Source organism: Lingula anatina, chromosome 3 (assembly GCF_051362555.1).
Source record: "Lingula anatina isolate TDL-2025a chromosome 3, LinAna3.0, whole genome shotgun sequence".
Classification (NCBI taxonomy): domain Eukaryota; kingdom Metazoa; phylum Brachiopoda; class Lingulata; order Lingulida; family Lingulidae; genus Lingula; species Lingula anatina.
The window spans coordinates 25,472,645-25,499,605 of NC_141769.1; the positions used below are offsets into that span (position 1 = coordinate 25,472,645).

At 34.0% G+C, this 26,961-nt stretch overlaps 2 protein-coding genes across 4 annotated transcripts in view; one reads left to right on the top strand and one right to left on the bottom strand.

The window, feature by feature from the left end:
* LOC106154421 (phosphatidylinositol-3,5-bisphosphate 3-phosphatase MTMR6) overlaps positions 1-26,961 on the bottom strand; it is a 46,460-nt gene that overhangs the window by 5,470 nt on the left and 14,029 nt on the right. For all 3 annotated transcript variants that reach the window (XM_087009146.1, XM_087009145.1, XM_087009144.1), the window contains 8 exons: positions 26,045-26,161; positions 20,989-21,151; positions 15,336-15,490; positions 14,627-14,755; positions 13,348-13,482; positions 10,075-10,207; positions 6,667-6,776; positions 4,117-4,239 (listed from right to left, as the gene is read on the bottom strand). In XM_087009146.1, the coding sequence (XP_086865272.1) occupies positions 4,117-4,239; positions 6,667-6,776; positions 10,075-10,207; positions 13,348-13,482; positions 14,627-14,755; positions 15,336-15,490; positions 20,989-21,151; positions 26,045-26,161 (1,065 nt within the window). The remainder of the gene's footprint in view (positions 1-4,116; positions 4,240-6,666; positions 6,777-10,074; positions 10,208-13,347; positions 13,483-14,626; positions 14,756-15,335; positions 15,491-20,988; positions 21,152-26,044; positions 26,162-26,961) is intronic.
* On the top strand, positions 701-2,803 carry LOC147763131 (collagen alpha-1(XIV) chain-like). The gene is made up of 3 exons (XM_087007623.1): positions 701-773; positions 1,032-1,604; positions 1,938-2,803. The coding sequence occupies exons 1-3, from the start codon at positions 701-703 to the stop codon at positions 2,252-2,254; spliced, it is 963 nt and encodes a 320-aa protein (XP_086863749.1). The 3' UTR covers positions 2,255-2,803.

Genomic DNA, 26,961 nt, shown 5'->3' on the forward strand with positions numbered 1-26,961 from the left:
TTTGCTCAAACTGAAACAGTTTATGTCTTGTATATTCATTAACAATTTTCTCCAAATTGCCTTAAGGTTTTTACTTATGGATAAAGCTTTTTTTTCATGTCCACAAATGGAATCAACTGCAGGCCCATATGGTTCAAGTGCTCAGTATCTGATGTGCTGGAAAGGTTGCATGGGTATGCCTGCTCTCAAAATATTAATCTCTACAATACTACAATGTTATCCCTTTAAGTTATTAAAAACTATGGTACTTGTTAAGCTTTCTTGACATAAATCCTGACAATAAGCACATTTTAATAGGTATATCTATTTGAAGAGCTTGCAATAATCAGACAGCCTTATCTGCTTAGGAACTGCAAGTATTGAGGAATTCTGGGCAATTGTTAAAATGATTGGAGAAAGAATTACTGTAAAATTTCCAATTTTTTTTTTATCATATACTAACTAATATATGGATGCATTGATTTTTTTAATGTGGCCTATAAAGAAAAAAAAAACTTAACTGGGAAAAATATGAGGTTGACTCCAGGAGAAATTCTAACAAAATAAAAAATAATACAGCAATGTCAGAGGGACACTAATAAATAATCTTACAGTATTTGCTCTGGTTTTATTACAAGGAACAAGTAAGTAATAAGCAAATATGGTATGAGGATGAGAAGTATCTCACTTTTCCTTATTACAGTGAAGGCAAAGCATGACAATGTCTCTGACAGGAGTCTTGGTATTCCTTCTCTTCCCGCACTTTCTAATTTGGCTTGGATATTGTGACGCAGGTAGGGATAATGCAATTTAAAATACCTAATTAAAAAGGATTCTGTGAAAGACAGCAGTAAGTTTTTTTATACTTTGGTACAGTTGTAAAAGCTGTTAAATATAAATAAATACCAACCTTATTGGTGAAGTACACAAATTTAAGGATTAATTGTTCTCCCTATCAGAAAATTCTAAGATTTTAAAACAAATCCGTACAGTTTTTTTTTTTTTTTTGGATGAGCTAATTACCAGTTACAACATACTGTTTTCATTTACAGGTTGTGCTTTCAAGGCAGATATAGCCTTCTTGGTTGATGCTTCGGGAAGTGTAACACAACCAAACTTTAACAAAGTGCTCCGTTTTATTGCCACTCTGGTGAACAACTCATTGGACATAGGCAGGAACAAAGTAAGGGCAGCAATGGTAACATTTGGAAATGGCTACCAAATTCAATTCCCACTGGACAAAAACTTTACCAAGGAGGGTCTGATAAAAATGATCCACAAGACACAATACACAGGAGGCAGTACAGATACCCACAGAGCCTTGATGCTTGCCCGGGTGGCTGTTCTGAACCCAAGAAGACCATCTGGAGCTAGAAAAGGGGTGCCCCATATTGCCATCCTTATTACAGATGGTCTCTCCACTGACCCGGAGCTGACAAAACAGGAAGCAGAAATGACCAAGCAACAAGGGATTGAACTATATACTGTAGGGATTTCCAATGAAACCAGCTATGAGGAACTGGAAAAGATATCTAGTTTACCTACTGACCAGCACATGTTTGATGTGGACCACTTTGACCAGCTGATGGACATTGGCTATAACTTATCTGCTGCATTATGTTCAGGTAAAGGCTGATTTTTTTTTTTTTTTTTTTTTTGTTTCTTTTAGCTGAAGGGCATTCTAGAACATTATGAAACATTTTTTGACTTTTTTAAAAAGATTTCTCTCTTCACCATTCTGGTAGAATAGCTTAAGACTGTGCACTTTCAGACAATATTTATTTTTACTTTTTTTTTTAGATGATGATAAGATGAAAATGGTTTTGGGTGGAGTTAAGGAAAATTAATTTTTTTTTCTTTTTAAATGAGACTATATGACCTTCACCAAACTTTTTCCACAACAATAATAATCCATATATTAGTCTCTTAAACATAACAATTTGTTTCAAACTCTTCAGGTCTGTTAAGCAAGATGACTTCACCCACACCAAGACCAGACACAACCACAGAACCCTCAAGTGAGAACCATCTGGTGTACCAGACTCCTCTCTTCAATTTGCACATGACAACAGCCAATAGCACAGAGCAATCCACTGAGCAGCCCACACAAACATTCTATGCATCTGGAGGAGCGGGAGTGGGTGTTACTGCACTGGGGTTATCTCTCTCTGTGCTAGCTTGTCTGATACTGGTTTTTTTCACAATGCGATATAAGCTTAGAAAGAAGGTGGAACCTTTTGACACAGAAAAAGTCCATATCTTGGACAACAAGTGAGTCACTCTGGTAGAGCTATAGTTCCACAGTTTGGAAGTTAATGATGTATAGTAATCATTGATATTATTCAAAATTAAATGTAATAGAACAAATAACACGACCTCTAATATTGTTACTGCATAAAAAATGATGTAAGTTTACTAGCCTTTAAAATAAATTCACATTAATGAGTTATAGGTAATGTCCAATTGAAATTTACGCGTTTTATGCCAGTTAACATTACAAAAAGATCCTTCTTCATACTTGTTAACAGAGCCTGGTTTGACAGACAGTACAGTTCATTGGCACTTTAACTAATCCTAAAGCCATCTAAATGCTGTTACAACACATGTAAAACCATATAAGTGTGAAAATTAAGAAACCCCTCTTTGACTAGTAGCCTTTGATAGTACCCTACAAATCTTCGGTCACGTTCACAGCCAGTTGTTCTGCAGACTAACTAGCAAGCATGGTAGGAGGGAAATTATTGTCAAGTGCCCACCACAGAGCGCATTCGAAACAGCAGACTAACAGATCCGCGAATCGAATATGACTGACCCACTTGATTGCTTGTTGAGTAATCCCCGGGGGGAATCTATTCAGTGTCTAATGGGGAATTAAGCAGCAAGCTTTTTAGTGGGTTGCCACATTTGATCTGCCAATCTGTTAGTCCACTGTTCTGAATGCTCTCATATTTGATTGTGGACTAGTAAGTCTGTGGATCAAGTGGTTGTGAACGTGACCTTAAATAAGCCATATAGCCTTTCACAACATGGCTTACATGAAAACAAATGTAGCAGAAAAAATGTGTGAAGCAAAAAAAAAAAAAAAAAATGACAATAACTCAGGGTTCATATCAGTTTTTTCATGACAAAAAGAAGTAAAACTGTTTGGTGGCACTCATGAAATCCAGATCAGCCCACAATTGGTCTTAAATCACATTGAAGTGTGTACACGTTGTACAGATTAAGTGATGAATACTGATAAAGCACACATCAGCCAATGTCCCTTTTACTGTGTGAATTATTATGGCTGCATAGACCTAACTAGCTCAGCTTTAGAGTCCATTCCCATAGATTTAGATTGATCCATCTAGAACCACCTAACTCCCTTGGGGTTCACGCTAAATTGCAGTCAGCCGAGGGTGCACGGTAGTTAATTACCCCCTTACAGCTTTTAGTAGGTGGGACAGACGCTAAAGCCGGCTAAGTTGACAGTAATCTAGTGAGACTCTCCACAGGGATAGATCGATCTAAAATCTGTGGGAATGGGGTCCCATACTTGCCTCCATTTTACAATATAATCTCAGTAACAAGTTGAGAGACCAAAGTTCTAGTCAACTGATCTGTAATAAATCTGTAGTTTGTGACTAAAAAATAACAGTTTGATCCAAAACACTAGCCATTTCAGACTTTTTGGTGGAACAGGCTCAATGCCCATCTAGATATTACCTACTTCTAATCATCCCGAGTCAAATCGGACCAATTTTTATGGTCTTAAAGTTCAGTCCACCTTTCAGCTACCAAACCTCTTTTGTGTTATATTAAGAAATAATAAACCATTTGAAATAGTGATCAGGTTGGTACTAAAACCCTGCATTTGTTACTTGAACCTTAGTCACTGGTCTTTGATGTCAGACTAATAAATCTGCCATCTGACTGATAAAAAAATTGAATTTGACAAATTGACTAGTCCAATCAGACAAGTGGAAATTACAGCTGTCATTTTAGATTAATCTTCCATTATCTACATAATGTCATATTCGAATACATGTTAATTTTGATTTGCACTGGAAGCTTAGTATACTGAAGCCCACCTACTAATCCCAGTGAACACTGGGCTGAAAAGTTCAAGGTAAGACTATATACTGTATATATATATACCTGGAAGCCATGTAAGGTCCTGTAGTAAGGGTCCAGAAATATACTGGCCAGGGAGCAGGTCTGTGCCGTCCTGTCCCAGCCATCAGAACAGTGGACCAGAACGCTGATGCCATCCTCCACCGCCTGGAGATAAACAACAGAATTATAGATACAAAGGTATTAAATTATGTGACCAAAATTGTTTAAAATGAAAGTTCGGAATAGTGTGGCAACTGTTTGCAAAAAAAAAAAAAAAAAAAAAAAAAAACTATTACTGTAGATGCTTGCAGTTAGGAATTTTTCTCTATAATAAATTAGAACTCTATAATTCAATTCTAAATCATTTTAAGCACTTCCCTTGCTGCTTTATGAAAAAAATCATATTAGACATTATACATCTCTAGTATCAGCTGGATCTTTACATAATTCTGTCTAGAAAGCTGTAAGAATTTCCCAAAAGTTGTTAATCTATAAGACATTTACATCTTTAAACAAGGCAGCAAAGCTGTCAAATGTACAGACAAAGAACAGAAAATAAAGATGCAAATAAGTGAAAAATTAAATTTTCACAAAAAACTGTTAAATTGCCAGAAAAATTTACCAAACAGACTGTGTTGCCAATTGAAGCTGTATGTTAGACCCATGTTTCTTTCCTGTAAGTTTGAGAACAGTAAGTGACATGATTTCCCTTAAATGGTCATCATAGGAGCAGTGCCCAAAATAGGGGTTTCTTCAAATTTTGATGCAACATTACATAATGTTTAACAGCATAATGACAATCAAATGTTATTAATAAAATATTAGTAACATGGACATTCAGAAAATGTGACAAGCAAAAGTCTTCAAGATCATGGAACTTTGAAGTCACACCTTGAAAATGCCAATATGTGAAAAATTAAATTTTCACAAAAAACTGTTAAACTGCCAAAAAAATAAATAAATAAATAAATAAAAATACCAAACAGACTGCATTGCCTACTGAAGCTGTATTTTAGTCCCATGTTTCTTTCCTGTAAGTTTGAGAACAGTAAGTGACATGATTTTCCTTAAATGGTCATCATGGAAGCAGTGCCCAAAATAGGGGTTTCTTCAAATTTTGATGCAATATTACATAATGTTTAACAGCTTAATGACCATCAATTTTTAATTATAAAATATTAGTATCACAGATATTCAGAAAATGTGACTAGCAAAGGTCTTCAGGCCCATGGAACTTCAAAGTCACGCCTTGAAAATGCCAAAATGTAAACAAGACAGCACTGTTCTGAAATGGGTTTATTTCCATTTTTAACACTTTTTTAACATAAAACAAAATAAACATTTTACTGCCATTTTATATGACCAACTAAGAAAATTGATGAGATGGGAAAAGTATCAATAGAACAGTGTTAAATGTCCAATTTCCTCCATTCTGAGATTCTGAACATAGTGGATGATTGAATCTGACAAACTGCAATGATATGAGTTTATTTCCATTTTTGACACTTTGTTACACAATACATGATAACAAGTTTACCATGTTTTTTACATAATCAACTAACAATGTTGTAAAGATGCAGGAAATATCAAACAAACACTTTTAGGCATCTTATTAGTTAAATAATGAGACTGTTAACATGCCTAATAATTGAATCTGAGGAAATGTGAAAAACAGTATAACTTCTAAAATAATGGCCCGATTATGCTGATTTTCGAACTCAACCTGCGTTTTAGTAAGATTGACCACTCCTGTGAGTATAATTACAATTGGCCAATCCGTTTTTCTTATATTGTGTTATCAGTGTTGTATTTATATTGAAAATAGTGAAAAAACAGCATAAATTCCCTAAAAATGGCCCAATCATGCTGATTTTCGAACTTGACCTGCGTATTATGAATATTCATCAGTTCTGTAAGTTTCAAGTCAAAAGGTAAAATGGTTTTCCACTTATCGTGTTATCGGTGCTGCATATATGCTGAAAAAAGTGAAAAAACAGCATAAATTCCCTAAAAGTGACCCGATCATGCTGATTTTCGAACTTGACCTGCGTATTATGAATATTCATCAGTTCTGTAAGTTTCAAGTCAAAAGGTAAAATGGTTTTCCACTTATCGTGTTATCGGTGCTGCATATATGCTGAAAAAAGTGAAAAAACAGCATAAATTCCCTAAAAGTGACCCGATCATGCTGATTTTCGAACTTGACCTGCGTATTTTGAATATTCATCAGTTCTGCAAGTTTCAAGTCAAAAGGTAAAATGGTTTTCCACTTATCGTGTTATCGGTAAAAGTGCACGGCGACGACGACGGCGACGACGACAGACGCAGATGATGGCTATATGTACAGACACATCTGTGTCTGTACATAAAAAGATCAAGATATAATTATAGTAACAACATTTATCTTTGTCAAAAACAATCTATTTAATTGCATGTGCATAATCACACATCTTGGCAAAATATTGACCACAATTCCTTTGTGAAAACTGCAATTATTATCATGGCACATTCAGCAGTGCTTATTATGATTCAACATCACTCATTATTACTGTTAAGTTGATGCTCATCACCAATAGTTCCAAGTTTGCTCACATTTGCAATAAACACGGCTGTCTCCATGATTGCTCGGATGTGTTTCTGCCACCCACTGGTCTCCAGACCTGTCAGGAAAGCACTCATTGAGGGATTCTTCAGCTCACTCACTGCAATAATAATAATAATTATTATAATAATAATAATATCAGTGAATAGGTTAAGTTATCAATATACAATTTTAAGACTATATGTGTGTACATCATCAAGCCCAGTCAACATTTGGTCAAAGTGTTGTTGCTATATCCATTCCACTGTACAAATGTATATTGTAAATGTTTTAGTGTTGATGTGTGTGAGGGTGAGTGAGAGAGCTATTTAAGTAGTTCTTTATCAAATATTGTGCTTTTCTTTTGGAGTTGCAGTATAATATAAGAAAATTTGGTCAAATCCATTTTGTCATTTGCAAAATGTCTGCAAAAGATTAAACATTAAAAAAATTCTCTTTTCAAAGGAACTCACTTATCAACATTTCAAAACAACATTATTTCTTTTCATTTTTTCCATATCAAAAACAGATTCTCTTTAATCCCTTCATCAGGGTAAAAGTTATTGCATGGCTACTACATTCCTACAAAAGCATTAAAATTTCCTTGGATCATCTATCATGTTACTCTAACATTTTAAAGAACAGGTATACTTTCCACTTCAAAAGAGTCTAATCAAATGTTGGCTGAGGGCCCTAGGGAAAAACTGCCTGATTATTTTTACAGTGCAGATAGATGTCTTTCAATCAATAATGTTACATACTTTTTCAATGTCTTGAGTGCAGATTCACGATAACAAGTGTTTGAAATATGAATACTGTAAGAAAAACAACATATAAAGGTGAAGTAAACAGCACCCAGTTCTCTCTCTCTCTCTCTCTCTCTCACACACACACATACACACACACCTAAACAAAAGTAATAGTCAAAGATAGTATTAAGAACAATTTTGCTAAAAAGGGAACCCCACAAATTGAAATGTGTGCACTATTTGTTAGGAAATTATATTTTTTAATGTAGATACTTCAGGCGCACACATTATTTTAATATCATTTATCAACACTAATCAGTGTTTATCATTAATCTGCTTCATTTCTTTTTATTAATGGGACCTTCAATAAATGCGGCCATCATCGGCCAAATTTCGAACATCATACTTGAGTTTGTTCCATTCTTTTAACTTATGTCCTATTACTTAAATCAGCTTAGATCAAAGAGACATAATGATCTGTGCTAATGCCAGGCAGTAAACGGTTGATTTCTTTATTTTGTTAACCCCCTCACTCTCACACTACTGGGCATATATCTCAAGTGTTACAATCTACAAGTCTACAGAGAGATTGCACAGACTGGATCGAAATCAACTGTTTTTTGCTGAAAAAAAAAAAAAAAGGTTTTGTGCAAACCTTTTTGAACCCGCTCTAACTCTTAATGGCCTGGGATAACACATGCATGCTGGAAAATTATAGACAATTCCTACAACTTCAATCACGAAATAATCATTGTAAGGTGTCCCTTAAGTTATCTTAAGTTAGTTCACTGCCTGCATATACTGAACATGCCTTTGACTCATTAGTTCTACATGTATCAATATATGTCAGAGTGCAATGAGTACAAAGTAATATCAATAATGTACCATTTGCTGTATGGGGTAGTGGTTTAGAAAAAAAGTTGTTTTTTTTAAACAATGGGGAATGAGGATAGTTGTTCACCACAGACATCTCTCTCCATCCCCATGTGAATTTTGACTGGCAAATTCATAAAATATACAGTGGGACTGGAAATACTTTGGAGAGTTACATCTAAGACTATATCTGTTAAATACACAACAAGAGTTCAGAAAATGCTTTATACTCAAACTCCTCTTTTCTTCTCCTCTTATTTCTTTTTCTATTTTTTTCCTTTGAAAACAACATTCTATCTGTCTGGCTGATTGTATTGACCACATCTTCACGTGCACCAAATTTGTTTTTATTGAATTTGACCGCTTTGTCCTCTAGTGACACAGGTGGCACTTAAGTTGCATTTAATTCACTATCATTTCATTAGCCTTTACACAGAAGTCTATAATTCCAATATCCTGTCACCAATAATAGAGCACTGATCCGAACAAAAAAGCCTCCCTGGTTACTAACATTAAACATCAAATGACCAAACACCGACTGGATTACAAATGTCAGCTGGGGATGGATACTTCGTTTTCTGGTTCTCTTTACAGCTCAAAGTGTCAATTTAACTGTCCTTCTGTTTTATCAGAGAACCTTTAAGGGAAGCTGAAATATCACATTTTTTAATTTGCTCAATCTACTGATTCATCTCTCAGTTTCAGCAGTTGATGCCACTTTCTAGGGGTAGATAACACTTTATTGCCTCAAATGAGATATTGGATAATGGTATCAGACTCTATCAACTGTTTAATTTTATTTTTGTTATCAGCACTTGCTTTTGTGCTGTAAGAATAAAGAGGTGAATTCAAAAAACTTTGTAATGAGAAATAAAAGAAGTGTTCAGTATAGATAATTGTGTTTAAAAGGCATTTTTTTTTCACTGATTGACTAGACAAAAGCATAATTTTAGTTTATAAACTCCCAAAGTCATGAAAAAACAACCTGTGACATCTAAATGCCACAAAAGAGGTTAGACAGGTGTGTGTGTCAGGCCTACCCAACTACCAGACTCGGCACCGAATGATCCTAAATTCACCGGTAGATCAGACCACACTACCCGTTTTCAAGGTGTGAGTCAGTACGCATTACACAGTATCATACCCTGAACAAATTTTGAGTGGTGATGCAATGCTTTTCAACCCCGCTGAGAATCGTCACTATCACATCGCGTACTAGGCAAGAGCGGTGTCGCGTCTGATACTGTGAAATGCGTATTGATACACACCTTGAAAACGAGTAGTGTGGTCCGATTTACCAGTGAATTCAGGATCATTCGGTGCCGAGTCTGGTAGTTGGGTAGGCCTGTGTGTGTGTGTGTGTGTGTGTGTGTGTGTGTGTGTGTATGTGTATGCACATATGGACACATGCTTGTGTACGTATGTAGGCATATGCACAGGAGCCCAGAGGTTCTTCTCAAGCAGTGTATTAAATTGCATTGTAATTAATTTTATTTTGGTTTTACTCATCCCATATGAAAGAAAAAAAAAATGGGATGAAAGATAATTAAATCTGTTACCTACAGTGTATACCCTAATAAGAAAACTTTACAGTTTGGGGTAAAAACTGTAGGATTGGTTACACTGAATCAGTAATTTTTCAAAAACTTCGTTTAGGGTATAACAACTAAACAGAACAACACATTTTTCTTATAATGTTCAAAATAAAAAAGGAAACTAGAGATAAAACAGTATCATTCTTTAAAAAAAAGTTTGTGTAAAAATGGGTAAAAAATGAAAGATGCTTGTCACACACACCTTCAACCAGCTTCTGCAGGCTGCTTCTCATCACATGGATATTCTCAATGCCACAGAACTGAAACTTGATGTCCGAGTAGAAGACCTCACTCTCGTACCCCTTCCCTGCTGCCCTGTTAGCCATTGCATTAATCTGGAATAGAAAAAATATGACAACATGATCATCTCAGTACATATCTTCTAACATATATTTCTTGAAAAACTCCTGCCATGAGGTCTAAGTGCCAGAATTAAATTTGTGTACATAACCATATATGTCACATACTATATAATTCAAACCAGTTGTGCCATTATTGATACACAGAAATGTTAATCTTAATATACAAAACACATACATGCACCAGAGTGTGCAATTTCTGAAAATATATGAATATATAACAGTATGTAAATGATTGATTGCTAATATCTTAGTCCTGAGTTTTCCAATAATCTAGGTATATAAAATAATAATTCATCTTGAAAAAAATTTAAAATCTGGATTCACAAAACATTAAATCTTAAGGCATGACGTTTCATAAAATAATTTTTTAATGACATGAATAAAGAGCTTGAATTTCAATGTAAGTGAAAGAAAACATCTCTATCAGTCCAAGACTTGGCATAAAAATGGAACCTTAGTAAAGACTTCTAGAAAAAATTCTGAGATATATAAACTATAATTTAAAAATCATGGTAAAATCAACCTCTATCCCTTTCTCTAAAAAAACAAACAGCCATGCAATGCAATGCACAGAAGTAAAGAGTGGTAATTGAAATATATCACTGAATTTTATCTAAAAATAGATGACGAAAATGGATCGAATGAATTCCAATTAAATTGAAATCTGCATTTAACATAATCAAATGGCTTCTATAAAGAAATGCATGCTTTTTTCCCCCCACACCACTGTTCAGAAAATCTTCAAACACAAAATTAATACAAAAATTTAGTGTATTCTTCTTTCCATATACAGAATAAGAGGACACAGTAGTTTGTGTAGTTATGTTACTGTTACAATTGCCTAATTCTGTATCTCTTAATTGGCCAAATATTGAGTATAATACACAAAGAGCTGCACATATAAATTAATACAATATACGGAACTATGTGTCACTGAGTGAAAAATTTAACCATTTCCATAAGGTGAAAAAAAGTCCAGTAAGCAATCCTCCTCATTACAACAAATACATCATTATTTTATCAAACTTATGCTTTCCTGACTACCAATACAGTAGGCACAAATCACTTTACAAGGTTTATGCATATTGAAAATGTTTGTGCCACTCGTTGGATTATCATGCTACAAGCAACATGCATTAGAGAGCTAGAGAGAGCTAGATCACACTTTCAACCAACACTAAAAGTGAAGTGCAATGAAGAGAATAGAACAATAATGTAAACTAACTGAGGTCTATTTCTAAGAAAGTCCCCCCACTAGTTTAGATGTGAACATCTGCCATCAACTTGACAAGTCTCTCGTTTTTTTCTGATATTTTCATGCATGTAACAATACATGACATTGTAACTTGGGAGTTAACATATAAGTGGTTTAAGTTCCATCAAGGTTTGTTTAGTGATGCACAATACTATTTGACAATTATCGGTAGATAAAAGGCAAACTTTAAAGGAGTTTCAAAGGAAAAATGTTGAAAATGTTAAAACACAAATACTTTAAATAGTGTCCACATGATAAACCTTTGCAACATAACACAATGCCACAAAAGATAGTCTGCAAAATACTAACCAAATCAAACAGAGGTGAGCTACACAAAACTGGATCCGAGGGGAGAACAATTTGGATAAAATCAAACAGAACGTAAATAAAAAGTTCCATAAAAAATTCAATTTACTTAACTTGGCTTGTGCATACATGCATTGGTACTACGCGGTGGCATTAAAACAATCAAGGAATAAAACTCAAATAAACAATGAAAGGCAAAGTAATGGTAAGCAGCAGCAATGCATACTATTAACATTAGATACTTGGGAAATACAATCTTCAATCTATTTGTAAGATTTATACTTTATGTTCTTTCAATGTTCTTATCATCTATAAAGGATGTTTTATTCTAAGATAATACAAGTATATTTTCATAAAATAAAAGAAAAATAAAGAAAAAATTGTTAATTACAGTGCATAAACATAAAAACATCAAAGGCTAACTGTAATAGCACAAAAGCTTGGTGTGATTTTCATTTTATAGTTAAAGGCATAGTGGGAAATTTAAAAATTATTGGTTCTATACACCCAGCCAAGCAGATTTTCATTGTACTCTCATATTTTTTTATATATTTTGTTTGAAAAAAAAAAAAAATAATGATGTGTAAAAAAGTTTTCCAGATAACTTATATTCAACCCAGACACAATATGTTGCCATCTCTTGCTTCTGACAAACTTTTGGTGGTCTGGAAGTTCTATAATAAATTATATATTTTTCTCACTTTAATTATCATTTTACCACTATTTGATGTTAAGATGCCTTGAACATACATTGTAGTGTATTTGTAAAATGCTTTTAAAAATCCCCTATGCCTTTATACAAATATAATTATACCTTATTTGACTTCTATTTGGCTCTAACCATAGAAACCAATATTTGGGATTTTTATATATCAGTTAAAACAAAACGGACCAAGAAACTAATAATAATTTTGTTCACAAATGGACTAACTTAAACCATATATAAACTAAATGACATCAGAAAATGCCCTGGTATATAATGCTTCACATTGCGATTTAAACCCTTAAATATACAGGTGTTCCTGTGTCATCAAGTCAACCACTGGCATCAATTATTCGGGTCTATGTTAGTTCTGATGTGAACATGACCAGAAGATTCAAAAATATGGAAAGAGACATTTTATTGCAGTGTATCATTAGTTGCCCAAGACCAGTAGAATGTGCAGTGAGTGAAATAAATAAATAAATAAATAAATAAATAAATAAATAAATAAATAAATAAACCACAATCACTTGAAATGCGGAAAAACAAGAAAGAAACTAGAACGTTTCCACAAAACATTGAAGAGCAAAGAATCAGTATGCCCTGACTTAAATTCAATGAAGAATTTTTAGATAGTCCAAACTGATTGAGTTCAAAACCATATAAGCTGTTTAACAAAAGTTTTAGCAGCTTCCCACCAAACCAAGAGATGATTATATTGGGAGTCAAAGTGATTCCAGTGGATCAAAATTCAGGTCTCAGGTGCACAAACAACACTTCCCATAGAGCTTAATATCCTCTATAATGTTGGTCATCAAAGATATTTTCCATTACCCGCAGACCACCTACCTTAGGCCGTGTATCCACAACATACATGAACTCGGACTTGGGGTTGGCTTTCAAGATGGCATGGAGCATCTTTTCATCTTCCTCACACCTGGCTTTGAACCCTGCCAACGGCTGACTGCATCTGCAGATGGCGGCCTGAACATAACGAAGAAGATTTTAGAAAGATAACCTCATGATGTATCTTATTCTCTATGTTACACTTAAAAGAAATGCTTTAATTAATATCCTTCCTAGAATGTTAATTTAAAGATGTTGAAGCAAGGGGTTGACCTGTCAAATAAAGTGAAATTCTTTTTACATATGAGATGAAATTAATAAGCTCTTAATAAATCCGACCATTTCAAATATAAATATGATTTTATATTTTTCAGGGTAATTGTATCATAAAAAATGAGAAATCAATATAATGGACCTTTTTCCCTTCTTCCTGAATACTGTGAAATCATCTATAGGATGTTTATTTTGCAAATCTCACAATTTTGTACAAGCAAAAATGACCAAAATTACAAAAATGCAAAAATTTCTTTTTAAATACACCAAATAAATTGGGTCTAAATAAATGTACTCTTTTAAGTCAACCAGCACCTGATAAAAAAATCTGACTCTTGTGTATGTACATTTTCTCTCAGATCCTGGATAAAAAACACCATGAAAACGTTCAACTTCCATTTAAACACCCTATCATCTTTCAGCTTGCAGGATGATGATAAATCAATACCTATAGCAGGGGCGCCTATCCCAGGGGAAATCTGGTAATATCCAGACAGTGTATTTTCAAAGAAATAACTTTCAATGTGTGGGGGAGTCTACAGCATAATATGACAGATCAAAATTTATCAATAGCTTAATTGCATTTCACGCGAGGAGAAACCATCCAATCTGATGCGCATTTTCACAACACAGGATTTCCACTATTCATTTCAAGGCTCTGATAACAAAACCTGAAGAACGGAGATTGGGTTGATAAACAATCAATTGATCAACAACCACATTAGATTCCTCTTTGAAAACAGTTAACCAAGCAATTAAAGTACATTCAGCACTCCTATAAACAAAATGTTACTAGTGAGTCTCAACTTGGTCATGTACAAAAGTTTTTAGCAATTAAGTCCAGTTTCCAATCTTACCTATCAGGGCATTTTTAGGCATTCGAGTGAAAATTTTATGTGCTATGCCCCAGGGGTTTTGTCAGGATTACGCAAATACCAGTGAGGCGCCTTTCCATGGGATGGATGGGAGAAGGTAAGAATAGAGCTATGAAGACAGATGAATGACTTACCTGATTGGTGTTGTGTAAATAACACAGTACTGGTAACCTTCCCCGACTACGGAAGCGAGCACTGGCAATTAGCACTGGCGTACTCACTCCACTGGGTACGTAGAGATACTTGGGATATGTGTCACAAATCTGAAAAATGTTCCTTGTTCTTGTAATAAAATACAAAACTTCCAATATCGTCAAAGAGTAATATACTTGGAATATATGTGGTGTTAAAATTTACTAAATGTAAAAACAGATTTAAAAAGATAACTGTAGCAAATTTCAAGTTGCAATGAACTCTTAGTGCTTCACACTTTTCCTGGCCTTAACTACAGGGTTACCTTAAAATGTGTAAAATATCTGACAATACAAAACATTAATCATTGACTTTTCAAATCTATTGCCAATAGCTAATAAGCAAAAATATCAAAAAATCAAAACATTTAAATAATGTCACTGCTAATTTTAGTTGGTATGTTATAGAATTTTAAAGTTTAATCTTTATATTGTGCACAGTACTAAGACAAATGTGGAGCAGTCTTACAGAACATTTTGCTATTATTATTATTATCATCACTATTATAACCAATTTTTGATTATATACATTATAGCAGATGTATACTTTTATTCGCAAAATGAATCATCATCATCATCTTTTATTTTTATTATAAACAATACTTTGTTCAATATTTCAAAAAAACACACCAGATAAAAACACAATTTTCACCTCATAGTCTTTATTCATCTGTGTGAGGGCCCAGTGGGCATTGGGCACACCCATCCGTAGGTACTCGGACTCCAGACTGAAGAAGTTCCAGCCCTGATGTTTGGGCATGTCATCTGGGGAGGTGTAGTGGAACGCATACAGCTCTTCTATGTCAGCTGGCAAACAAAAGAAAGCAAAGGTCAGAGGTATATTACCCCCACAATTTCATAGACAGGGCTTGAATGCCTGATCAAGGGTGGCATTCAAAAACTGCTTTTATGTTATATATTATAACTGATATTGAAAAATAATAAGAAGTAATTCAGATAGACACTCTTGTTTATTTGTTAAAAATGTTTCACAGCAGATGAATTGGTCACAGGCCCCTTCATCCTGCCTGTGTCAGGCCATTACAGACCATTACAAATGGTACCCGCTGTCTTTTCTCTGAACAATCTGTAGAGGTTGAAACAGCAGGTAGAAAAATGTTCATGGCACTTGTGAATTATTATTCCCAGTAAAACATCTGCAACAGCTTGGGCCATATGCTCTTACAGGAAGTTAGGACAATTTTGATCAAACAAATCCACAAAGCCCAGCCCTATACTCTGTTAAGTAGACAATTTTGTTTATTGAGGATATCAAGTATGACTATTTTTTTTACCTTTTGTGTCATTTACATTGTTTTCTGAAACAAATAGATGACTGTTAAAATTCTGTTTAGTCTAAAAATAGGTATAATAAGCTTTTGACTATGTATGTAAAAAGGAACATTATTTGCAAATTAAAGACAGTGAGCCCTTCATCAAATTCTAATCAATTTGTCAGTGAAAACTGTAGGTGGAATAAGCAAGCTGCAAAGGTGACCTCTACTGAAATGATATAGACATACATGTGCACCATTTACACTCACTTCCTGATGTCCCACGCAATGTCCTACGTGACACCTGGAACCCACTCACTGAATTTGCAACATGAAAAATATCGCAAAAAAACAAAAACTACATGGAGTTCTTAGCAAAGAGAATTACTTCAATTAAGGTACACTTTTTGAAAAATGGGTTGAGGAAGTAAGATGACAACCTTGCGACATGCTAACAGATGATCCATCTCGTTTTCTTTTATTAGCTGCCCACTAGACAACCTTCTCGTAATTATCTCTCGCACTTAACCTTTACTTCCCTCGCGTGAATGAAATCAATTTTGATAAATTTGTATCAAAGTCAATTATCTGAATGTCATGGGGTGTGTACGCAATGATTTTTTTTCTTTTTGTTTAAAAATTGAACTGGGTATCTGACTATTTCTGGATATCCTCTGAAGTTATGGCTGATATTCTAGATCTTGACAGCAAAAACAATTATTTTGTAAATGGAGAAAAAGGGATCCTTTCTAAGCTTCTCAATCAAAATGCTGAAAATACATTACATAATAAACCGAATTTGGTATAAGATCAACTGTGTCCTAAGGGTCTCTTAACATTGATCAGTTAATGTACAAAACAGTTACTGGATCATTTTCACTTTCGGCAAGATCCCTCTGATGAAGATGTTATCTGTAGCAAGGCCAATGTATACACTATTGAGAGAGACCTATACCAACATTGATGAAATTGAAGCTAGTATTTTCAAAAATTGAAATGCATACATTTGTCTTTGAAATAAACGCAACATGGAAATTGAAGCAGTCTCTCCTTATTTTGTTTCTCTAAGTGTGTCTACTATTTCTGGCAAATGACATTCTAATGACACTGACATCCGTTAAAATTGTAATATCACACACCATTCTGTCAAAATGAAGACGTCTCCACTATCCAGTAAATATCATTTCCCTCATTTTCATAGATCACAATACAGAATGCCAAGCCTATCAGAACAGTATCATTGGCATTATTGCGTTGAACAAATCAAGTTTGATACCATAATCAGGCCCGTAGCCAGCAATTTCAAAAGGGGGGTTCTTTTCTGAAAATGTGGACCTTTTTCCATAAAAACTTCATGTACCTAGATCAAATTTTACCCAGAGTGGACCTTTTCCCAGCAAAAGGGGTGGTTCTTTCGAACCCCCCGAACCCCCCCTGGCTACGGGCCTGCATAATGAAACCTTGTTATCACAGGAACTAGTTCTAAGGATGTTTATAACGCGACAGCCATCAAATTTTCCAAGTGAAAATCAATACTTCTTTATCAATGAGAAATATATGCTCTTAATCAACTGGTAATAAGTTTATGTGTCACACTCATTATCTTTTAAGTAACTCAATAATCAAAATTTACGTCATTGTTAACCACATTAAAGATAAGCTCAAGAGACATAACAGGATTTATTTTGTCTATTAAATTTATTTTCCTCATGTAACTTATCAATTCCTTCCTTAAACTTTTTCCAAAATGGGTCTTCTGTAAAGAAAAGAAAACTGGATGCTCATTGCACAAGAAGTCACACCTAAGTTTCGCCCACCTCTCCACTATCAGCATACCTCTACCATTCCCAATATCTTCGAAACTATGAAATATATACTAAGCATAAAACTCAGGGTGCTACGGGTAATCTGGCAATATTGATCAAGACCAAAAACAAAAGAGCACCACTTATTCTAAATTTACATTAAAAAGTGTATGCAAGACAGGGGGTGCGAAAGTAAGCATGCAAATTTGTATGCTGATGTAAATTTCAATTACTCATCCTGCTCAGCAACTGTGTACCCACATAACCTTTCAATGGTAGCTTCTGAAGGCTTAAAGGCATTTCACCTTGTGACATTTTTTTTACTGATATAACAAAATAGTGTACTTCATGGACATGTGTGCTTAAGAAAATTATTTTTTCTGTGTTGATTAACAGCATTGTACAGCATCGTATGTGCTATCTGTTTAAATAGAATGAAGATAAAGGTGAAGTGTGCCTTGTACCTACATAAACTATAAGAATATACAACACAGATTTGCCTATGTTATTATAAAATTTTCAATGTCTGATCTCTTCATTAACCAACTCACTGATTCCCTTATTTTAAAGATGCATTTGAAGTCATATTATTGCCAATAAACATGGCTAAATGCTACCATATAGTTTCAAATAGTATCCATAATTTAGAGAAATACAAAAATATCGTTCCAAATTACCCAAAAAATGATATCTGAACCCATATTTTCTGCTCACTTTCTGTGTTATGTATAACAGATGCAGGTGATGGCTGAACACACACACACACACACACACACACACACACACACACACACACACACACACACACACACACGTCTGAGCAATTTAAAATATTTTCATCATTTTTTCAAATATCTGGTAAATCCATAACTTCAAAAAAGAATTCATAAATCCAATTATATACTTAATAATCAAATAAATTTATCATTCAAAAAAATCTATAAGAAACTTATCATCACCTGGAAGATCCAACAGCTTTCCAAAATTGACACACTTGTCCTCTGGCTAAGATTTTCAGATGACCAAAAAAATGAAAATAAAATCAGACAATATGTTTTTTCGGTGTTCTAAAAGCCTTAAATAGGCCTCCCCTAAAAAGGAGCCCTCAGACCGACATGCTAAAAACTTTATAATTAAATCTGTTTTTTTTTTTACCAATTTACACAAATGACCTCATGAAATCCTCTTCATTGCCATTTTGCAACTTGTTACCTGAAGAAATCAATCACATAGTTTTGGCAACCAAAAAGCCTCCTGCTTGATACACAATAAAATGTTTGTTTTTTTTCACACAGAACTCTCTATTTCTAAAATGGAGCATTTAACCTTATACAAGGTGAATTGTAGTTCTAAATACAATAAATTGGTATAAAAATACTGTGAATTAAAATGTAAGGCTGTAATCATCTGGGAGTTCATTTGCTCTTTACCCTTACTGTGAAGAACATTTCCTCAGGATAATGAAGTGGATTCTAGCAAATTATCCATATTTTTTATGTTTTTTCCTCCATTTTTCCATATCTTAGCATAAGCGAGGGCATGTAAAGTGTCATTATGCCTTTAAATAATGCAACTCTAATATATGACCAGTGTCAGGAATCAATGGCAACAGGAATAGAATCAGTTAAGTGTATCATAAATGCTACGTATGAGCCTTTTTATGTTAGAAAATAAGACAAGAATGCTAAAATTCACTAAATCAAGTGACCTCAACTTTTTTATGCCCATATACAAATGTTTTGTATAACTTCACCAAATCATCACAGTTCCTCTGAATTGAGATAGATGGAAGCACATATTGACATTACCATAGTAATCTAGGGTAAGAAGTGAGCACATTTCCTTTCATCTTTTAAACATTTTTACACATGCCTCTATGTATTCTGTAGCTAGGGACTACATTTTCAGTTGTTGTTGAAAATCACTAGGCTAAAAGGCAAACATTTTTGTCCTCTGCTTCAGGGCATTGATCTATTTTCCTTAGTTTTTGTTCACAAATAAAGCACCATTTATTGAGTTTTTCTTTTCACATCTTCTCAAACTCATATGTTGTTTGACACAAAAAGTATTATCAAATTATTCTTTTTAAAGTATTTTTCTTTAGTTTTAATTGCATTGTATAAAGTAATTTATTGGTTACAGTTCCATATAAAAAATAAGCAGGATTTACGAAGAAATAAGATGACCATTGGAAATGAAAAGAAGTTTATTTGAGACTATCAAAAACAGCCAAAATAGTCATTTTCTAAAAAAATGTTAACGTCAGAATACTCTAAATTCTGAATTCCAGGAACGAGTGAAAGAGCTGCCAAAGAGATAAGGAATTCTCCAAAACACTTCCCAAAAGGCAAAAAGGAAATAACCTGTCCATCACGAGCAGCAACTACGGCATGTATAAATCAGCAATTAATGCATAAATACAGATACAGTTCTTGCAATTGTACTTTTTTCAATTTTTACATGAAAATTCAGGGTACTTTTTGTTGCATAATTTTAAAACAATTATATAATCATTAAGGAAAAGATTTACGTCTGTCTGGGATCTTCCATGAACTAGGTTGTGCTCCTTGCCTCGGGGAATAGAAAATAAGTCGATAATTCAGTCTGTGCTATCTGTAATGCAACATTGAAGTTTCTCTGATTGTTCTGGAGAAAAGGAAGCAATTACACTACACAGTCTTTTCATTTTCTATATATTGCTCAAAGTATTAGGCCTTCCACTGACACTGAAGGAAGTGTCCAATCAACTAAAATGTTTTACTAATATCCCTTTGTCACTATGTGTTTTTTAATCATAGCAATGGATATACCAATCTAGGGCCCTGCCATAATGTAGTGCCATCTTAAAATAGCACATTTAACAATGTTGACAATTTTTTTGTGTGTTTCTTGATAATACATGAATGGGATGTGGTATGGTCACCCCCCCCCCCCCAAAAAAAAAAAAAAATAAATAAATAAATAAATAAATAAATAAATAAATGTCTGGCAATATTTAAATAGTCATAAAAATTTTCATAGATTTACATTTCTCCCTTTTAAATATGAAAATACCAAATTATACTACATACTTTTTGGCAAGAACATATATTAAAACCTTAGACTGATGTATATATTTATTCATTGTGTACTTTTTTGGGGAAAACAAAACAAACAAAAAATAAGTTGTCTAACTTGAGTTTTATACACAATTGTGTATAGAATTTCTGTCTATACTACTACTTACTTGGATGTGCCAGCTTAAGTAAAGACGTGTAGATATCGTGGCAGTCTCTTTCTCTTGGGATAATAAAAGTAACACACAGGAATGTCTTGCAGCGGATGACCAGTGGAGAGCCTGTAGTGGACAGTGGCTGTTTCTCTATACTTGCTATATGCATGTGAAGAATCTAAAAAGAATAATAGAATGAGGTAAAATTGTGCAAAGTTGACTTATTTTGTACCTTTCAACCCCCACTTTTGATTATCAAAAATATTACTTTTGGGAATGGAGAGAAAATTAATATTTTAATTTTTTTCTAATAGTTTTAATTCTTTAATGGAGACACCCAGTAGAGAAAATGGCAATGTTGGAAGGAAGTAGCACTTTACTTCATTCAAATAATTTAAACAATTTTTTTTTAATTAAGAGTCGAGTTCATGTCCTGAAAATGTTCAATCAAATGTAAGTAATTGCAAATAAACATTTCATGACACGAAAGCCATGCCCTGTAAAGTTAAAATCAGGATAACACGTTATCCTAGAGTCAAATTACAACAAGAACACGTCTGTTAGTGATACTTCTATTGGACAAAAAGATCTTATATTGCTACTGCAGATTAACTGGAAAAACTACATCTCTCTCTCTCTCTCTCTCTCATGTGTGTGTATTTACATATTTGTCTTGTGCTACAAAGTATAGTGAAATCTCATCCTTGTTGCCTGAACGGGTGAAACACCATCTATAATCAAAACTCTAAGCACTTTGAAAATGGCCATTCAATCCTCAAACAAATAATTTTCTGCCAAATCACCTAGATTGTACTTAATTTTAAAATAAAATCTTCATCAAACAACATTATCTTTAATCAATGGCAAAATTCACCAGGCTGGAGTGAGCTCATCAAAATGTCTGAATACAAAATATGCATAGAACTCTCGTATGGTTGCAAGACACCTTACAAAACTCATAAATTCTGAATGAACCTTATCAAAATATGACATGACACCAACCACCCTCATCTGATGAGGTTCTGACGCCACTAAAAGCAATCTTCAAGCTAAATCCATTTCATAAGAATGCTTATTCAGTGTCAGCTTCCAACTTAAAACTATAGTGAAGTGTTCAAGCATTCAGTTATAGTGTCATCAAGAATGGAATGAAGAATTTTCATTAACTTTCCTTTCTCTCTTCCATTATCATTGCCAACCACCTTTAAAGTTAGGAAGCAAATTAAAAGTTATCACCAGAACTATCTAGGCCCCCTTTTCTCTTGCTTTTAAAAGTGAGACGATCCAGAATTTTGTGTGGATTAAAGTGTACAATATAACCACTTTAGGGAGACAGTAATCAATGTCTAGTATTTCAAGTTGTCACACTAATTCCATTGAAAACCAAAGCATGGCTTCTTGGTTATTGACACTGACAAGGTTGGCAGTTTCCAACTAAAAAGGGTGCAAGTTATCTTGAAGAGCTTTACTTACTTTCATATTCTGAGACTTTTGGTTAAACCCCCATAATTTTTTTCATTCTTTAATTAAGCAATCTGATATTTTCTTTTTCCTGGATGGTGACACCTTACTAATGGTGACACCTTACAAATTGACCTGAAACATACTTCCTAAAGCTTATATGTACATACAAAGAAAATATTTTCATTACTGCCCTTTCCCTTTTGCCCCCTTCCCATAAAACTGGTAGCAAAAGTGTGGTTACTTTTTTTTACACTGGTTTTCACAAAGAAAACAGTTATGATGCCATAAGGGACATGTTTTTCAAGCATAGCAAATCCCTTCAAGACCAATAATGCATGATGAATGGTTTAATTATGCAAAAGATGGAAACAACAAATACAGTAAAGCTCACATTTGTAGACAAATGAGAAGTGATTGATCTGCAGATCATTACATGATCTCATTTGACAGTTACGCGTCCGGAATAAAAAATCAACAAGTGACTAATACAGCGCCACAAACATCATTAAAAAAAAGAGCAATCAATGCATGGATTGTTCTCAGACTAGAAGAGAAGTTCCGTGTGCAAAAAAGACGTCATAAAAACTGGATTATTTCTGAACTGTTCAATCATTCTCATAATAAAATCCAATGGGTTTTGTGTAATTATACAAGGAAACTACATACTGTCAATATACCACAAAAGTGAATCAGGGAGTAGATTTTCTTTGGACTATTCAAGGTGAATGCATGCATTTGCATTTTTCCTTGTATTCATATATATACACTCACATGTAAAAGGTAAAAAATCTTTTACAAAGTTTTTCAAAGTACCTTTTTTTACTAATGAGTTTAAACACACCAAAACAAGGCACAATTGTTTATTTATTGATTAGAAAAGCATCCTGATGCAAAAAAAAAAACAAAAAAAAAAAAAAAAAACAACGATCATCTACAGGTTGTTTTTTTTAAAGCATCATATCTCCTACATAACTTTTGCCTGGTTTACTTGAAAGTATTAGTTTCATAGCCTTTCATTACCAAAACAATCTCACTCATGGAAAAAGCTTTCGGAAAGCATCCTGTATTATTTTAAATGTCCCATTATTAAGTAAAATTATCTTAAAATTTACTAAAACCAAGGTGAACTGAAAAAGAATTTCAACATTGTATTCTGACATAAACAGAAATGGTAGAATGTACATGACAACAATAACATTTCCTGAGAACTTAGTCAATACAAAATACATAATCAGTATACTCCACCATAATAAATGCATAATTAATGTGGATTTTAAACAGATGGGACTAGCTTCCTCTGGTGCATTTGGGTTCTAACCAACTCTGCTTGTTTCTGTATTGGGACACAGGAGATTTTAATTGAGTAATTCTCCCTTGTTAGTGATAGTGGCACCTTCTACCAGTCAAAATGTTAAAGGACTTGGCAACTCAGTCAAAAGAAGACTTTTGATCTACAGGGAGAAGAGTTTAAGACTGAATGAACAAATTCCATTATCTTTATAGAAACCCTTTTGAGTGTGCTGTAAGTTACTGTTTTATTAAAAAAAAGAGCCTGGTGATGCCATTTTAAAGTTGTGCACCAATGCATTTATATATAATTAGTCACTCTCACTTCCCATTTTCTTCACATTTATACAGTGCTGTACACATATAAAATTCATTATTTTGGTAATAAAATAATGTGAAGCACCAACTCAGACAAGGGCTAGAGAGATTTTTTAGACCCTAAGATACTTCTAATGTCCATAAGACTGTACTGATAAAGTATTAACTTCTATGAAGGAGAAAAAACAAAGTCAAAAAAATCTATAACTATCAGACTGAATGATTAATGTGCTATCAGCCACTAAAACAAGCATCCTCTGCACTCTTGTAGAACGCCTTTGTAACAGATATGTTGTGTCGCAGATGTTAAACCCCTGTCATAATGAATAACTAAGTCTTCACTCCCACGCACTGCTGATAAGCTGATAAGCACTCCAGATAGCATTCACACGACATCATCGCAGGCACAGTTGTTAATAGTTTTGTGATGTCACCTTGCTGACTAGAGCCTGTGTTCACTGGCTATGGCATTCCAGCGGCACGATCAATTCCTCCTGGAAAACATGCTGACCCAGACACAACTCTCTAATGTTTGAGCTTGGTGCCTAGAGACTTGATAACAGGAATTTCCTCTTCAAAACATCCCATAGGTTTTGAATTGTCCAGAAAACAGTTGTCAATAAGTCAAAATACGTGGGTGTTAGAACATTGTAGTCGAGTGCAATCAATTGATCCCAAATGTTTAAGTGAGAAAGAGTCAAGTCAAATGCATGATTTACCTGTAACAAAACCTTTGTCAATCGAAGAGTGGTATCAACAGTATTGTCAATGATCTTGAACAGATGAAACATATTTACATCCTGTCACTTTGCAGCAAACATTTCTTTAACAGTTGTAAAATCTTAAGCTTTTTGAAAGTATATATGCTGGTCTTTGGCCCACATTAATTTCCAAAGATAAATTTCAAATCTATATTAGAAAAAGAAAAAGCAGAGGGAAAAAAAAATCCAGGTAGCAGAATCACTTCTGGTGTGGTGTGAAATACATACATCTCTGGTAATAATACCCATAGTACAGATGTTGGCACAAATTACGAATTTGCTATCTTTCAAGAGAATACAAAATCAACAGAAGGTACTTGATCAATGAATTATCATTCCAAGATGTCTGCCCTCCACAGGGATCCTCCAGAATCCTATCCTTTGCCCTCTTTTCTGATCAATAGTTCACGGTGGATTCAACAGTCAATAACAATATTTTCTACCAAAGCAAAAATTCTTTTTTACATCTAAAATGATTTTCCAATGAAAAAAAAATTCCCCGTCAGATTCATCTCACAAAGGACATCAATTACCATTCAGTTAACGTTATGATAAAAGTCTGTAATTGGGTTGAGCAAAGGTACCTTGATGTAGTATGGACTACAAATGTGTCTGTTATCTTGACAGACTTGAATTAAGCTGAAGATTTAAAGAGTTTTCTGATTGTTCATCAGTTCCTGTTATTCTCTTTGACATCCAATAGTCTGAAAAAATCCTATTTACCCTATTTCCCTGTTGAAATCTAAATGCAATTGAGTTGCATGACCTTTTCAGAATGCTGTTTTGTACTACAACATGCATACTTTCTAATTAATCAGTCTCCTGTATGTGTAAAACATTGTGAACATGGGCATTTACCATTAAAATCCTTTTCAGAATCTATTATAAAATTTTGTGTGTTCAATGTCTTATTTATAATTAATGTCATTAGTCACAATTTCTTTATATACAACATGCAAAACAAGAAAACAAAAAAACAATTTTATTTGCAAGGTTCAAAACCATTATGTCTTACAATTAAAACATAGACCACATCCTTCACAACAAAGCTTATTTCATACTGGCCTTCAATCTTAGATTTCATTACCGCATTTGTCGTCATCACATCATTCATCACACTCAAATATGTACTTCAAGACATCATCCTAAGTTTCCCTCTCCTCGACTACAACCACAAAGATGATATGTGATACAAAACATGCAGAAATACTAATTAAAAAATTACTTTAAAAAGACCTCACCCATGTTTCTCTCTTCCCAGCTGGGTCCACAAAGATGAGATGCGTGGCAGTCAGGTACAATGTGCCCACTATTGGCTTTCTTACATTGAAGCGATCCAAAAGACGAACATTTTCAACCTGGAAATTAAGAAAAAAAAAAAAATCTTAAACAGTGTTTAGGGATGTACACAATCAATTTTTTTTCTTATTATTCACATAATGAAATGTATACACTCAAGTCCATACATAACAAATACAATTATACATAACATATTTGCACACATAAATTACAAAGGACATTCAAGAAGTGAAAGTCCCCATCTTTTGATAGCTGATATACTTAACTATATGTACATAAAGTATGAACCACTTTGAGAATTTCTCAAGAACAGGTCATTAGAGATGGCAAACGGGTATACAAGTAGTAGAAGTATGTAAATCAACACTATTTGGAAAACGCTGATAAGTATTGATTAAGCTGGACAGTAGAAAACACTGTCGAAGGTGTCGCTAAGGGGCTATGTAATGATTAAATTGGGAATACAGTGAGGACATTTAGTATAATTGCTTTCTGTCTTGCGATGTTAGAATGGCACTGTAACGAACACTGCTGTTGGTGCTGCTGCTCCATGGAGAAACCAGGGCACCGTAACTCAAAAGCATCGCAACCGGGTGCAAGCGTCTTGATTCCATAACTCATACTTGCCCCATGTAATACATTGTAGCGTCTATGTGATATCGCTATTCGCAATATGCGATGCTTTCCAGTTATGGGGCTCAGGTCTCAACAAAAAAGTGTAAAGTGACTTTCTTCATTGCAATTAACCAACAGAAACTGTTTCATTTGTGGCTAATACAGCATCAAAAGATGGTGATAAATTTGAATTCACACTTCAGTGTTAGCATTTCTGTCACTATTTCTTTTTTAATATTTCTTA

Coding starts and splice junctions, on each gene's coding strand:
- LOC147763131 (XM_087007623.1), top strand. CDS start 701: ATGTCTCTGACAGGAGTCTTGGTATTCCTTCTCTTCCCGCACTTTCTA. Junction 774..1,031: donor GCTTGGATATTGTGACGCAG/GTAGGGATAATG, acceptor TTTCATTTACAG/GTTGTGCTTTCAAGGCAGAT. Junction 1,605..1,937: donor ATCTGCTGCATTATGTTCAG/GTAAAGGCTGAT, acceptor CAAACTCTTCAG/GTCTGTTAAGCAAGATGACT.